Here is a 15,348-nt window from a genome sequence, read left to right as displayed (position 1 = left end):
ATTGCGATTGCTTGTTACCTTTCGAGATGAGACAGCCCCACGCGGCTCCACAGCAGGCGCACCAAATGGTTACACTGGCGTGAAGCAGACTGCCGGTCCGGGCAGGGCTGACGTGTACCAGCTCGCGCGCGTTGTTGGTACAGACTTGCATGTGCCGTATTATTGCTGCATCAGGGCAGCGCAGTGTCGCTGATCAGTCAAGCTAGAGATTAAGCGCTAACAGAAAGGCCGCCCGTGTCAGCACGTGCCCTAAACTGCTTGCCCCGGTTGCCCCACATCTGTCCGTTCTGTCCTCTCCGTCCACCCGCATTTGCAAGCCGTGCAAGGCCTCACAGGCTCACCCCCAGCAGCAGCCCACACACACTCCTGCGCCAACTCCCACTCCAGCTAGCCACGCCCGGGCCCCACGGGCACCAAACGTGACGTCCTACTTGCTTCCATACCGCATCCGCACTTCGTAGCCCGTACAATACCTGACAATAATCCGTACCGCGCAGGCTCCATTCCCACGCCTTTCACTGCGTGTCTTCTCAGTCACGCACGCACGCCCCATGCGCCAGTTTTGTGACTGCTTACACTCCACATCACCACTCCTGCTGGTTGAAAGTGTAGCGGCCGCGTGGCGGGACCACCGGCGGTGCCGTCACTGGCGGCGGTGGCGGCAGCAGAGGCGGCGGCGGCGGCGCTGCCGCATAGCCAACCCCGCCCCCGCCGCCCCTGGCTCCGGTGCTGCTGGTGCCTGTGGGCAGATGCCTCAGCACTGCCGCCGCGGCGTGTCGCTTCTGATACTCCAGGGCCACAGCACGTAGCCCGACCTTGCGGATGCCTGATGGGGCAACACACACGCAGGGGTATTTTTTAAACACACACAGGGGGCATACACACACAGGGGCTAACTTTTCAACACACACGGGGGAGGCGTTTTTGCGTTTCCCGTTTCCCGTGTTTGGTAACACACATGGGAGCTGGCAGCAGAGCAGCAGGTGGAAGATAGCATACATTATACACAAAGGTACATACGCACACCTGCCTGTGACGCGACTGAATGCGCTCAGCTACCAGATACCGTAGTTGTATACATACCGGTATTCAAGCTAAGATTGACAAAGGCACGGAACTCTGACTTTGACTCCTTGGTGTTGATTGGAACAGCCGCAAGCACCATGTATGCCCAGGGAAGACGAGCACGCGCCCCGTGGCAAGAAGTGAAGAACTAGGTCGAGGGCTCTTCCCCACCCTCAAAAGGTATGCCTGATGATACACACAACGCTTCGCACGCACGCACGCACGCACGCACGCACGCACACACGTGCACACACACACACACACACACACACGCACACACACACACACACACACACACACACACACACACACACACCTGTGGCTGCATCCAGGGCGTAGCCCACTGCCTCCAGCGCGCCCCGGGTCAGGCCGCCCGCCGCCGCACCGCCCGCCGCCTCCGCCACCGCCGCCGCCGCCGCCGCACTCGCTCCCAGCACCAGCCGCGCCGCCTCCTCCGCCGCCCCGTGCAGCTCGCCTGCGGTTGCGGGGGCGCGGTGTTGTGTGTGCGTGTGTGTGCGTGTGCATGTACGTGCGCGTGTGCGTGCGTGTGTGCGTGTGCGTGCGTGCGCGTGTGTGTGCGTGAGGAGCAGTGAAGGAGCAGTGAATGGTCGGTTTCAGCATACATTGCGTTGAACGAGCTGAAGGTGGTGGTGGTGGTGGAGGAGGAGGAGGAGGAGGAGGACCGACCATTCACTGCTCCTTGACTGCTCCACCTCCTCCTCCTCCTCCTCCTCCTCCTCCTCCTCCTCCTCCTCCTCCTCCTCCTCCTCCTCCTCCTCCTCCTCCTCCTCCTCCACCACCACCACCTTCAGCTCGTTCAACACTGAGCTCAGCACTCGCACCCACCCACACCCACAGGTGGTGGAGCAGCACTTCGCGGCCCGGCTGCGGGTGTCCGACCTGTCCACCCGCCTGGAGAACAACGCGGTGCAGTTCCGGAACATTGAGAAGAGGCTGCTCATGAGGTTCAAGGTGCGTGTGTGTACATGTCCGAATGTGTGTGTGTGTGTGGGGGGGGGGGGGGGGGGTGATGGTGGTGGAAGATGGTTTGCTACGGTGTGTGTTCAGGTGCGGGGTGAGCGAACGAGTAAGGTTTCGTGCGATGGAACAGGTAGCCCCAGACAGCGGCAATGATCATCGATGAAGTTGCAACAACACCGGGTGTGGCGTGGTACGGTGCGGTGTGAGTAAAACAGTGGGGGTGTATGTGTTGAGCGAGGTTCATGTTCAGCAAGCTAGCACCCTCACGCCCATCCCTCCCTTCCCTTCCCCACCCATCCAGTGCAACGCAACCCAACGCAACCCAATGCAAATCAACTCCGCACCCAAAGCAATTCAGCATTCCAACCAACCAACCCACCATAGGTCACCCACCATATATCAGCAGCACCGCCCCCGCCGCCGCCTTGGCCACATCCGCCGGCAGCGACAGCGCCACCAGCGCCGCCGCCAGCAGCCGCCACGCCGCCGCCGCCGCCGCCGGGCCCCTCTCCGCCGCGTGCCCTCCCTCGCCATGCTCCTGCTGCTCCTGCTCCTGCTGCTGCCACCCGCCGCCGCCCCCTCCCGCGGGAGCTGGCCAGCCCACCACGGGCGCCGCCGCCGGGTAGCGCTGCTGCTGCCAGTACGGCGGCGGTGACGGCGGCGGCGATGACGGAAGGTGTGGCGCCAGGTGGCCGGCGCGGCCGCTGGCCCAGATAACCGCGTCCGCCGCCGCCGCGCCCAGACCTGCGCGCGTGCGTGCGCGTGTTAGGAAAGCACGAGGGTAGGAAAACGCAAAGCGTGTGTGTGTGGCATAGAAAACACGAGGATAGCAAAACGCAAAACGTGTGTGTGTGTAATGAGATGTAGGTAATCAGTTGTAAGAGCACGTGTGCGCAGCAGTCCAGCGGACGGCGTGTGAACGGGAACACATAAAGACCCTGAACCCTCAAGACACGCCGCATCTACCCGCGACCCACGTGTGCACCTCCTGACCCCGTACACAGCCCCCGATCCATCCCCAACCCCATCCCCAAACCCAACCGCAGCCCTCAACCCCCAACCCCCGCAACCCTCACAGCCCCCACTACCACCACCATCACCACTCACGGGCCAGTAGCTCGCAGACCAGCCCCACCGCCGCCGCCGCCGCCCGCGCCGCCACCCACACCAGCACCACCCACACCCGCACCGGCACCAGCAGCGCCGCCGTCCCCATTGCGGTGGCGACAGAGTTGGACGACGGGAATGACCGCCGCCTTGCGCCACGGCGCCGCCGCCGCCGAGTACCAGCGTCAGCGGCAGTAGCGGTGGCATCGCTGCTACTGCCGTGGATCAGGGCGTAAAAAAAGCGGCGCAGCACCTCCCTCTTGTGACCGCTCCTGCTACTGCCGCCGCCGCCTGCTACTGCCGGGTGCTGCTGCAGGTGGGTCGTGGTCGTGGTGCCCTCGTCGTCCTCGCCTGCAACCGCTGAAGCAGGCAGGCCTCGGATGATGTCGTCCGCCTGCCGGGTACGAGCGAGGCCAGGTGGGGTGGGGTGGGGTGGGCCCACAGACGCGGCGGATGCGGGTGCGAGCAGCGAGCAGCGCTTTGGGGACGGAGGAGTTTTGATTTGGTGCAGTCGGGCGTACTGTGCGTGTCGTACTGTACCGTAGCTTACTGTACCGTATTGGGCGTTACCGCAACGCATGACTGCTGGCGGGTGAGTGCTGTCGAATGCCTGTGGCGGAGGTCGCCTCGCTCCCGAATACCGAATGCATTTGCCCCGGTAGTCGTGACTCTCACGCCCACGCCCACGCCCACGCACACGCACACGCACACGCACACGCACACGCACACGCACACGCACACGCACACGCACACGCACACGCACACGCACACACATCTACACACAGGCACGCACGCACCTTGCGACGGATGCCGTACGCCGACACGTGCGCCGCCGCCACCAGCCCCCGCCCCGCCGCCCGTGCCGCCCACACCGACACCGCAGCCACCCGGTTGGCAGCCTCAGCCGGCGAGCTCGCGCCTGCTACAGCCGCCCAAGCCATGGCTGCTACAGCCGCCGGCGCCGCCGTTGCTGCCGCTGCTGCGGTGCTGCTACTGCCCCCGCCGCCATACTGCAGCAGCCACTCTCCGTCACCGCCTGATGTTGCTACTGCCAGCTGCAGCTGCTGCTGCTGTTGCTGCGGGTATACTACGGTCGCCGAGGCCGCCGCCGGCGGCGCAATCGCCGGGTAGCTTCTGCCGCTGTAGCCAAACCCTGCCTGCTGCCGCTGTTGCTGCTGCAGCTGTTGCTGTTGCTGCTGCTGCCGCTGCTCCTTGCCACCCCGCCTGTTCCGCAGGCCTCCAGCAGCACCACTGGTGTCCCGCGGCGGCGGCCACGACGGCGCAGTGGCGCCGACGTAGGGAGAGCCGCCGCCACCGCCGCCAGGCGCCGCCGCCGCAGCCGCCGCCGGCTCGGCGTGTGCTACCCAGGGACCGGCGGGTGCCGCCGCCGCCGCAGCCCGCCACCCGCCCTGGCTCCCTCCGGCGGCCCCGCCGTTGATGCCATAGTCGGCTGTAGCAGCAGTAGCAGAAGCAGTGGCAGTAGCAGCAGCAGGTGGGGTGCGGCTGTAGCAGGTGTAGGCGGCAAACACGGCGTCCAGCTCGTCCAGGCTGCAGCTGTCGGCCGTAGTCGGCGATACCGTCAGGCAGTAGTAGCTACTGCTACTACTGCTGCTACTGCTGCTACTGCCACTGCTACTGCCGCTGCTGGTGGTGGTGGCTGTGGGGATGGCGGCAGTAGCAGCAGCTGCTGCTTCCGCCGCTGGCAGGCGGAAGGTGTAGATGCCGGGTCCGGCCCGCATGAGCGGCAGTAGCTGCTGCTGCTGCTGCGGCGGCGGCGAGTGATGCTGGTTGCGGTGCTGGTGATGGTGAGGTGGCAAAAGCGGCGGCGGTGGGTTCAGCACCACCTCAAATACATCTCCCACCTGCGCGTGTTGAGGATGGGGGGGGGGACACGGCTATCAAGATCCATGCGGGCTTTTGGCACGTGCGCCCCTAACCTGTGACGAAGCAGCGGATGATGTAATGATGTGTTGCCCCTCCTTCCTTGGGTTATGCAGATTTTTTCTCGTCACATTCCCAAGCACACCCGGCGGCTACCGGTATGTGCATCCCATGCTGTCCGCACCAACATACCGTATCGTACCCATGAATCAGCCCCCACCTGCATCCGCACCACGCCACCAGACCCGCTGCTACCGCCACCAGCCCCGCCACCGCCTCCCTCCGCAGTGGCAGTAGCAGCGGCAGTAGCCGGCAGTAGCCGCAGCCGCAGCGCGTCTCCCTCCACCAGGGCCCGCACGGCCGCCGGCGCCTGTGGCTGCTGCGTGGGCGTCACCTGCAGGGGGGGCAGCCGCACACGAGCAAAACACTTAGGTCGTGGATAAGGAGTGGGTTAGAAGACGGGAGGGGAGGCATCAGGGCGAATGTGGGGGTGAAGTGGGGAAGAAGGTGGGGCCGTGGGGGCGAAGCCTAGAGCCATACCACACCAATTTGCAACCGCGCACAAACACACACGCACGCACCAGGAACAACGACACGTCCGCCATCAACACATCCCGGTGTCGCCACATCAGCTCCCGACCGGCAGCAGCAGCACCAGCGGCTGTAGCATTGTCGCTGCTACTGCCGCCGAAGGCACCGCCGCCGCCGCTACTGCCGCCGGCAGCAGCAGTAGCATGCTCCGACCGCGCCGCCGCCGCCGTCATCGCCTGATTCAGAGCGCGACGGCCATCCTCGCCGGTACTGCTACTGCCACTGCTACTGCCGCCGCCGCCGCTGCCAGGGCCGCCGCCGCTGCTACTGCCGCCACGAAGGAAGCGTGCCAACGGGCGACGTGCCGCCGCCGCCAGGCGCCCAATCACCCCGACCACGTCCTCGCTCTGCTCCGCCGCTGCCGGCAGTAGCAGGTTGCTGCTGCCGGCGTCCGCAGCCGCCGCCACCTCGGCGGCTGCGTAGGCTGTAGCAACTGGTGTGGCGGCCGGGGCGGCTGCTGCTGGCTGCGGCCACGACGGCAGCCCCTCGCCTGCTACTGCTGCTGGACTGCCAATGCTACTGCCGCCCTCACCACCGCCACGGCTGCGACCGGGCACCTCCGGGTACGCCTGCTGCTGCTGCTGCTGCTGCTGCTGCTGCTGCAGGCGCTGCTGCTGCGCGGCGGCGGCGGCGGCGGCGGCGGGTCCGGACGACGCGTCGCGTGGCCCTCCACCTCCCGCACCCGTTGCTTGCATGATCGCTGCCGCCGGCAGTAGCAGGTCCGGCGGCAGCGGCGGCGCAGAGGGATGTGGGGAGCCCCCGAGGTCGTCTGCGGCGGCGGCGCCGCCGGTTGAGGCTGGCCCCGGGACGAAGAGGCGGCGCCGGCTGCTGCCGCCGCCGCTGGCGCCACTGACGCCGCCGCTGCGCCCCAGCACACCGCCCAGCGACGTAGCCAGGCTGGCCATGCGTCCGGCCGCGCCTGTATGACTGTCCGCTATGGAATGCCTGCTACTGAATTGAGAACAGAAGCGTTTTCTGGTCAAGAACGCTTAGCCCGGGCTTCGCTTGCCGACTCTAAATGCATTTATATCAATGACTGAATTTCGGCATCGGCAGGATATAAGTGTCTTGCTCCGGCTGCTGTTTGCGAGCGGATTGAAAGGAAAGGGAGATCGGAGTCGGCGGGGGTGATGAGGTCATCAATTGCCCCGTCCCCATTTCCCGCATGCATGCTCCTGTCAGGCGGCACTGGGCCCGCCGCGGAAGGACGAGCAGCGGCAGCCCGGGACCGGAGCCGTAGAGAGCATGGATGCGCGGCAGACACGTTATATGTGCTACATAAGCTATTATTGGAAAAGTGTGTCGCCTTTGGAAATGGTAAAAGCATGTAACACTTGGGCGCCGCCGCGTGAGATCTAAGGACCCATGGGCCTCGCCCGTGCCCTTTCTTTCCCTCGCTCTTCCGCCCCTCCCCGCCCTTCCGCCACGTGCCCTTCCGCTTTCCTGCTGCCCGCGCACTAGCCACTGCTACTGCCCATTGACCCCCCCCCTGCTACGTAATGCCCACCCTTGCTACTGCCTACTGCCCACCCCCTTGCTGCTGCTGCCTGGCCCCTGCCCACCTGCGATACAGCCCGGCACGGCCCGCAGCCTGGCGGCCGCCCAAGGTGCGGACGAGGGGACTCTGCCAGAGCGCGCGGCGAAGGGGGGGGGCGCCACCGTGTATGTGAAACGGCAGGGAGGGGAGGGAGGGAGCAAGGGAGGGCTCAAGAGGGAGAGAGGCATTTACACACCACGTAAATGCACCTTGCTTGCGACAACCATGCACCTGCACAACCGTGCGCTAGTAGCGCTCCCACTGCTGCCCTACATACCCCTCCCGCCCGCCCCCTTGCACCCGCCCACAGCTTCGGCGGCGCCAGCGGTGGCACCATCTACCACACCGGCAAGAAGAAAGAGCCGGATGCGGAGCACATGATCCAGCAGCAGGGCAACAAGGTGTCGAAGAATGCAATGAGCTAAACATGCAAGACGTGAGCAGGTTATGAGCTGAGTATGCGCGCGCGTTCGTGCGCGCATTTGTGCGTGCGTGGCATGAATGGAATGGCACCTACCGGTGTAAATGAAAGGTTACAATATGAATGAGTTCGGAGCATGCACGCAAAGCACGCAAAGCACGCAGCGCCCATCGAGTGCTGCCCGCCGGGACCAACTTGAGTAACCCAACATGCCCGCCTGGTACTGCTGCTGCAACGCCGGCGTCCCGGCAGCTTCCCGTCAGCTTCCCGGCAGCTTCCCGGCAGCTTCCCGGCAGCTTCAAAGCCCAGCAAATAAGCAAGCGCTAAGCCCTGGAAGCAGCAACCCACACGAATGAAGCAAGACACAGCAGCCGGCCAGCGGTCAGGTGTGTGGTGACGCCACTCCACAAGCAGGACATCAAGAACACAGACGCAAGGCCTATTCCTCCCTTAGTTCTGACCGATATCTCAACACCGATCTACGCAAGGCCTACATGCCAGCAGGTCCACGACTCCACGAACACAATAACGTATACACGGTACCAATATGTAGTAGCCATCTACATCATGGCCAGGGCGGCGGGGATCCTTTACCTGCAGGGTTAGTTGAACAATTTGAGTGGCACACGATTGGCCGAATGCGGCAAGGATGCGCCACCACTCCCACTCAGCAACACGTGTAGCCCTAGCTGCTAGCGTCAAATCACGAACGCACACAAATCCGAGTCAAGACACGCGCGCTGTGCCGGCAATATGCACTGCCGGCATACCGACCTGACAGCAGATGTAATAATACGGTATCGCCACATCACAGCTGTGTACGTGCACAACAAGCAACGGACTTGGCACTAGTAATACGAGCTCAGCAATTGTGTTCCGCAGTGAGTAGATATCTCAGCTTTGTATGCAATCGCATATACTTTTCACGGCATCCAGTTGTTCCGATGCAACGTTCTACAGCCCCAGAGAGCTCCACATCGCTCTGCCCGCAGTCATTCCAGGCTCGTTCTTGTGCTCCTTACTCAGCCACAGCAGCCCGCGCCGCGCACACCTCCGCCACGCGCGCACACACTTGCCGATGCCCCGCGCCCCAGTGCGCCGCCTGGCAGGCCACGCAGCAGTACCGCACGCAGCGGCACCGGCCGCACAGCCGCAAGTCCAGCTGCGCCTCCGCCGCGCCCCCGAACTGCTCACAGCCCGGGTTGCCGCACACGCGCAGCCAAAAGAAAGCCGCCGCCACCGGGTCCACCGGCAGGGGCGGCGGCAACTGTGCCTGCCACTCAGCAGCTAGCTTGATGGTCCTAGCAGTCGCCGCAGCAGGCGCAACAGCCGTAGCAGCAACCGCCGCCACCACCCCGCCGCCACCCCGCTCCGGCTGCTGCTGCAGCTGCAGGTCCCGCTCCTGCCCCTCCTGGTCCTGTGGGTGCTGCGGCTGTTGCGGCTGCTGCTGCCGTGCTTGCTGTGCTTGCTGCTGCTGCTGCTGCTGCTGCTGCTCCCTCAGCTGCTGCTGCAGGCTCTGCTGCTGCGCCCGGCGCTGCTGCACCTTCGCCGCCACAGCCGCTTTCTTCGCAAGTGCAGGATCACCTCCGCCGCTGCCGCCCACATACTCCCGAAACACGCCTGCGATCGGCGTGCCGCTAATCGGGAGCTTGAGCGCCAACAGCCCCGTCGCCACCTCCTCCACCGGCTCCCACTCCTGTTCATTGCGGAAGCAGCTGGACCGGCGATCCACATGCACCTGCCGCCGAACTTGCCACGAAAAGCCGTAGAAGTGGCTTTGCCACTCGCTGGCCGGAACCCGTTGGGCCGCCGGCGAGAGCGCCGCCGCAGCCCGTGGCGTGGCGCTGCCTCTGCCGTTATGACGTCCGCTGCCACCACCTCCCCTGCCACCACCTCCCCTGCCACCACCACCGCGGCCGCCATCACTGTCGCCGCCGCCGGGTGCGTAGGCCCAGCACGCCGCCAGCTCCAGCAACGCCGCGATGGTCGCGGCATGGGCCTTGTTCGCGGGCGGCTGCGAACGCCGCGTGCCTGGGGACGTGTTGAGCAAGGACGGCAGGGCGGCTGCCGCCAAAGCCCGCAGGCAGCCGCGAAGTGGCTGCAGCGGCTGTAGCGGCTGTAGCGGCTGCAGCGGCTGTAGCGGCTGCAGCGGCTGCAGCAGGCCAGCAGCTGCCGTGCTGCTGGCTTCGGCGCCCACCGCCGCCGCAGGCGTGGCGGCTGCTGCTGCTGGCGCCGCGCTGCCAGCAGCGGCCTGCTGCTGCTGCAGCGGCGGCGCCAGCCATGAGAGCAGGTGCGGCGACAGCTGCGGGTGGCTGCCCGCCGCTGCCAGCGCCCGGAGCAGAGCGCGGCCGAGGGCGAAGCGCGCATCCGGGAGGTCTCTATCGTGCGGGTCACATTCGACCATCGCGGGCATCTCTGACAGCATGACGCACGCCGCCGCCAGCAGTCGGTGCGGCTGGCACGCCAGCAGCTGCGGCGCGGTCAGCAGGGGCATCGCTTCGCCCGCCCATGGCCCAGAGGCCAACCCCGACGCCTCGGTCCCCGCGGCCGGCGGCTCGGCCGCCTCGGCCGCCTCGGCCGCCTCGGCCGCCGCCGCCGCCCACAGATCCACACACGCGGCTGTGAGCTGCACGTGCATCTCGTTCAGGGAGATGTATAAGAATGGCGGCAGGCAGCCTGCCACCTGCCCGAGCTCGCTCGCCGCCCGCAGCAGGAACGCGCTGGCCTCCACTGCCGTGCCAGCTGACCGGCGTGCTGCCGCCGTGGTGCCCAGCAGACCACCACAACCGCCCGCGCCTCGCAAGTCGTCATGCCCAGCGTCATTGCGCCAGCACTGCGCCAACAAGGCCTGCAGCTGAAACACCACGACCTCTACCAGGTCCAAGTCCAAGCGCCGCCTTCTGCGTACCCCGCCATGATGACACACGCTGCCGCCGTGCCCGCCCGCGTCGTCAGCCGTCTGCTGCTGTCTGCCATCCCTCACGGCAGCAAGCGGCGGTGGCAGCGGTGGCGGCGGCGGAGGCTCAGGCCACACCTCCGCCACCAACCGCCGCAGCAGCGCGCGGGCCCGCTTCACGCCAGTAAGCAGCCCGCCCCACTCCCCACTTGTGTTGGAGCCGCCACCGCCATCGCCACCTAGCAGCAGCAGGCAGGCATAGGCCGGGATTGTCACAGAGTGTCAGCAGTAGCTGGGTGTCAGTCTCAGGCACAGGCCCGCATCACCCTCTTGCGGCGGATCAGGCACACCCGCCCGCTCTGTGTCTGCACACACACCCTAACTCGGCAAAATGGTAGGTCTCGGTAAGTAACTCCGTCGTTGGGCGGGCTTTCGTTTCGTTTTTTTAACACACCCTAACACCCAACCGGGCAGTATCCCCTGGCGGCAGCCCCGCCCGGCGATCGCGCGCGAGTGCCGTTCCTCCACCTCTGCAACGTGGGTACTCCCGTTCCTGACAACTTCGAAGGGCCTTTTCCCGCCGTTACCATCTGGCTCCCACCTGGCGATGCAGGGTCATCAGCGGCCAACACCCGCCGCACGGCGTTGGTCAGGCATTCCAGCCAGCCCATCGCGTCCTTCACGGTCTTCCAGATCCCGCCGCCACCACCACCAGCAGCAGCAGCGGCAGTGGGCTGGCTAGGTTGGCCGCTCGCCCCAGCACCGCCGCCGCCGGCAATAATGTTGCCGCTTCCGGCATTGGTGCTGCTACCGCCGGCATTGCCAGCGCTGGCGTTGCTGCTGCCACCCGCCCCGCCGCCCGTACAGCCCGCATCTATCAGCGCCAGCTGGACGCTTGTGGCTGCGCGCGTCAGGCACTCCAGTGTGCCCACAAGCCGCGTCCTTCGAGCCACAGCCGCCGCCGCGGCCCGGCACTGCGGGCTGGCGCCATGCAGGAGACCTGTGCAGACAGGTGGCAACGACCGGTCCTCAGCAGTGTGCAATGTAGCTGCTGTTATTGCATGCCAAGCCAAGCGAGCTGCAAATTCACACACTTACGGATGGAGGTTGGACAGCAGGTGGATGGGCATGGGTCCTCAGATCGATCTGCCACAATCTAGCTGCATACTTGCATGCACGCACGGCGCCAGACGTACCTTCGAACTTCCTTCCACCAACACCTACCCGCACATCACACGCACCACGCGCCACGCCAGCTAGCGCTGTGCGAGGGCCGCATTTACGTACGCACACGGTCGACAGCCCCACTCCCCTCACACTTGTGATGCCATCACTCCGTTCTCCACATGAACGCCCCCCTCCCACCCCCCTTCCACCCCACCCCGCGCTCTGGGTGGGGCTGGCGGCTTTCGGTTCACTCGGTTGGCTTGCTGTGCTCGAGTTCTGGAATGGACTCAACCCCCGGCCCTCCCACACAAACACACACACACACACTCTCACCTTGAGGTGTTTTCAAGTGCCAGACCCACTGCATGTCCTGCAGCATGTCGCGCACACCTTCCCACAGAACCGTCACCGCCAGGTCGGGGCTCAGGGCGCCACCCGCCGTCACAGACGCCATGTCCGCAGCCATTCCGGCAGCAGCGTCGGCGCCCGGAGCCACCGCCGCCTTCACCAGCGCTTCCTGCGTCGTTAGCAAAGAGGCACATCGCATACGGTAGATTTGAGCTGCGATGTGTCACAAATACGGCAGTGCCACACTGTAGCGGTTGTGCAAAGACTTGCTTGCCGGGTCTTGGCCGGACTGCAGCGGCCCAAGTGCTGAAGATGAAGCACCGCAGTTTACGGCATCGCGTGCGACGTCTTTTCCAACCTGGCTTTGCTTGCATCCCCTACCTGCCGTACAGTGCCCCTCCGGCACCCACCGCGCAGCAAAACGTCCCTCCCACAGCACTTACCAGACATGCCGGCTGCAGCCTCTGCAGCGCCAACCCCTGCAGCGCAAGAAAGCGCGCCCCCGCCTCCAAAGCATCCGGCAGTAGCGCCTCGAGCTGGGCCCGCGAGCCGCTGCTGCTGCTACTGCCATCACCGCCCAGGGGCTGCAGCATCGCCCTCAGGCGCTTTGAAAAGGCAAACGCCTCGTGGACCTGCGTGCATGTTGGGGCACGCACCGCTGCTGGAGCATGCATGATCAGGGCCTACGCATGCCTGGGTCTGCGTCGTACCCTGCCTGTACCACTCAGAGCCCAAGCTCTGTACGTGTTGCCCCGCCGTGCTGGGTGTTGCTTTAGCTAGTTGGGATTGGAGCAAACTGCCCCCACCGCCCACCCAGCGCCGCACCCACCGCTCACCAGCTGTGCGGAGTGGAAGCGTGGCTGGGGCCCATACGTCGCACCGCCCAGCCCCAGTCCCAGCCCCAGTCCCGGCCCCGGTTCCGGTCCCGATCCTGGCCCTCCGCGGTTCTCCTCGGCACAGCGGCTGCCACCGGCGTCACCACTGCTGCTCAGGCGCAGCAGAGCCGCAGCGGTCCTGTTCGCCAGACGCAGCACCAGCGCCAGCGGCGGCGGCTGTGCGCCAGGCTCTTCCGCCATTCGCGCCCACAGCACTAGACTCTTGTCCACCCAATTCATGTGCGCGCTCTCAAGCGAGCCCTGCCTTGCCGGCTCCGCCCACGCCGCCGGCTCCATCGCCACCCCCGCCTTCTCGTCGAAGCTGCTGTTCACAACGCGGCCGCTCTCCACCTCAAACCGCGTCAACCACCACTGTTGCAGGCTGCTGCTGGCTGTGCTGCTGCTCGTGCTGCCGCTGCTACTGCCACTGCTTGTGCTGCTGCTACTGCCGCCACCGCCGCCGTCGCCGCCGCTGTGCATCACCAACCGCTCCAGCACCAGCACCTGCAGCCGCCGAACCTCCCGCGACGCCATCATGCGCTGCACCGCAGCCAATCCTGCCGCCTCCAGTGGCCTTCCCAGCAGCAGCTGATCAGCCATCCTGGTCATGCTAGTCGTCATCTGCAGCTGCAACAGCAGGTACTCCACTCGCTGGTCCAGCTCGATGGCCTGCTGCTCCTGATGATGAATCTCCTGAGGCGAGCGTCCCTCTCCCGCCAGGGCCCCGCGAGGCCGGTCGCTGGCCTCACCCTCTGGTGAGTAGCGCAGCAGTCGGCCCGCCTCTGCCACTACGTCGTTGAAAACGGGTGCATTCACCAGCCCAGCCATTTTGGCCGAAACAAAGGCCGCGCCGGCGGCCCCAATGACTTTGCGCAGTTTGCCAGGGTGGTGGTGCTCGCAGCGGCAGGCTCGGATGTCCCGGCCCGAGGCGGAGCAGGTGAGGGTGAGGAAGCCAGGAGTGGGAGCACTGGCAGCGCAGGCACTGCTGCCTGCCGCTTGCACTGTGTCACTGCTGCCGCCGGCCGCGGCTGTCCTGGCCTTCACGGCTGCCACACCGCCACCGGAGCTGCTGCCGCCTGCCGTCCCCGCCGCCGCTTTGTCGGCGGCTGCGAGCCGACGTGCCAGCTTCGAGATAGCTGTCAGCGTGTCTGTGCAGTAATCCTCCTCCGATTGCAACGCAACCATGGCGGCCTGTACAAGACATGATACGGTTTGGCACCGTGAAGTACGGCACACACACACGGAGAGCTAGCTCAACATCCATCCATGTGGGTCAGGCTTGTGCATTCGCAAGCTCGCATCGCCAACCAATTTGCATTATAATATTCTAGCATATGGGTCGAACACGAGGACCAGGACCGACTGTGACGACCGACTGTTGAGGGCGGGCACGAGACCTAGCTAGCTAGCCAGTTCCCGTGTGCCCCCGCACACGCGCACTGCTTTGCGCTGACCACATAGACTGCACAACTGCCATCCGATCCATGCAGTCCATCATTCACCTGCAACGGCTCCGAGGGCGCCTGCAAAGCGGGCGAATCCGACGCTGCCACACGTGCCACCGCCGTGTGCAGCGCGTCGAACAGAAGCAGCCATGCCGGGGCCACCGCCGCCACCAGGACGTGGGCCTGCGCGCCCAAGCTCGCGGATTCGTCGCCTCCCGCCACAGCGCTGCCAGATACGCCTGCTGCCTCCTGACCGCTAGGGGTCGCGCCGGTCTGACCGCCAGTCGCCTGGCAGTCCGCGGTGCAAAAACCCTGCACAGCACGCTCGGCGGCCTTGGCCAGAACCGGTGAGGTCCGCCGCAGCCAGTCCAGCTGAGATAAAAGCGGCGTTAAACATTTTGCGAAGGTTCCTAGGTTGGGAATGTCAGCGAGCGCCGCGCGAAGGATTGCTATGCAGAGGAGGGACTCATTGTATCGCTGGTTCAGCTCGAGCTTGGCTGCTTCCGGGTTCTGGTAATTGTTGAGCCCGTATCCCTGGCACGCGGCGACTACTTGGTCAAGTCCCGAAATCGCATCAGCAAGTTTGTCGAGGGAGTGCCGACGGAACGCACTCTCTTCATTTGCGGACATGTGGTACCAAACTACACTAGTAAAACGTTGGTTTCTTTGTACTCAAAAACACTCAGGTCGTGCAGCCGGATGCCCGCAGGCCCGCAGGCAACCCGCCCAATCCCCAGCAACACCCCCATCTCGCATTGCCAGCGTCCACGCACCACGCAGCCGCACCTCCCCTCGCAGAGATCCCCGCCCCCCGCACACCTTGCGGACTTTCGCCTGCCTTTTTGGGCCTCGACCCGTCGTTGACACCCAGCTTCGGCGGCGCTAGCGAGTCCATAAGCCCACACGGAAATACGGAATTGCCCGTGCATGGTGCAGTCGTTTTGGATCGTTGGGTGTACTCTGGTGTCGTGCAGTGCTGTGACGCTAGCTAGACCATCCGCGTGGGACGGCAGGTGCGTGCGTGCGGATCATGG

The 15,348-nt window shown here is 65.3% G+C and overlaps 2 protein-coding genes across 2 annotated transcripts; both read right to left on the bottom strand.

Annotated features, from left to right (window-relative positions):
- Positions 1 to 57: 57 nt before the first annotated feature.
- Positions 58 to 6,645, bottom strand: CHLRE_04g220150v5 (uncharacterized protein). Its single transcript, XM_043061878.1, has 7 exons — positions 5,616 to 6,645; positions 5,255 to 5,428; positions 3,951 to 5,015; positions 3,154 to 3,547; positions 2,440 to 2,790; positions 1,382 to 1,540; positions 58 to 826 (listed from the first exon to the last, which is right to left on the bottom strand). Exons 1-7 carry the CDS (start codon positions 6,528 to 6,530, stop codon positions 585 to 587), a joined length of 3,300 nt encoding a protein of 1,099 aa, XP_042925230.1. The 5' UTR covers positions 6,531 to 6,645; the 3' UTR covers positions 58 to 584.
- A 1,038-nt stretch (positions 6,646 to 7,683) lies between these two features.
- On the bottom strand, positions 7,684 to 14,975 carry CHLRE_04g220100v5 (uncharacterized protein). Its single transcript, XM_043061877.1, has 6 exons — positions 14,372 to 14,975; positions 12,831 to 14,060; positions 12,438 to 12,626; positions 11,980 to 12,163; positions 11,081 to 11,479; positions 7,684 to 10,718 (listed from the first exon to the last, which is right to left on the bottom strand). Exons 1-6 carry the CDS (start codon positions 14,942 to 14,944, stop codon positions 8,602 to 8,604), a joined length of 4,692 nt encoding a protein of 1,563 aa, XP_042925229.1. The 5' UTR covers positions 14,945 to 14,975; the 3' UTR covers positions 7,684 to 8,601.
- Between the last annotated feature and the right edge of the window lie 373 nt (positions 14,976 to 15,348).

The sequence above is a fragment of the Chlamydomonas reinhardtii genome, chromosome 4 (genome assembly GCF_000002595.2).
Source record: "Chlamydomonas reinhardtii strain CC-503 cw92 mt+ chromosome 4, whole genome shotgun sequence".
NCBI classification, from domain to species: Eukaryota; Viridiplantae; Chlorophyta; class Chlorophyceae; order Chlamydomonadales; family Chlamydomonadaceae; genus Chlamydomonas; species Chlamydomonas reinhardtii.
This window is presented reverse-complemented; position numbering and strand designations above follow the sequence as displayed.

What these genes read in the sequence shown, in the direction of transcription:
- CHLRE_04g220150v5 (XM_043061878.1), bottom strand. Translation starts at nt 6,530, where the DNA reads ATGGCCAGCCTGGCTACGTCGCTGGGCGGTGTGCTGGGGCGCAGCGGC. An exon ending in CGGACGTGTCGTTGTTCCTG is followed by an intron (nt 5,429 to 5,615) that starts GTGCGTGCGTGT and finishes CCCCCCCTGCAG; the next exon opens with GTGACGCCCACGCAGCAGCC. An exon ending in GGTCTGCGAGCTACTGGCCC is followed by an intron (nt 2,791 to 3,153) that starts GTGAGTGGTGAT and finishes GCACGCGCGCAG; the next exon opens with GTCTGGGCGCGGCGGCGGCG.
- CHLRE_04g220100v5 (XM_043061877.1), bottom strand. Translation starts at nt 14,944, where the DNA reads ATGTCCGCAAATGAAGAGAGTGCGTTCCGTCGGCACTCCCTCGACAAA. An exon ending in GCACTTGAAAACACCTCAAG is followed by an intron (nt 11,480 to 11,979) that starts GTGAGAGTGTGT and finishes CTGTCTGCACAG; the next exon opens with GTCTCCTGCATGGCGCCAGC. An exon ending in TGATGACCCTGCATCGCCAG is followed by an intron (nt 10,719 to 11,080) that starts GTGGGAGCCAGA and finishes TGCTGCTGCTAG; the next exon opens with GTGGCGATGGCGGTGGCGGC.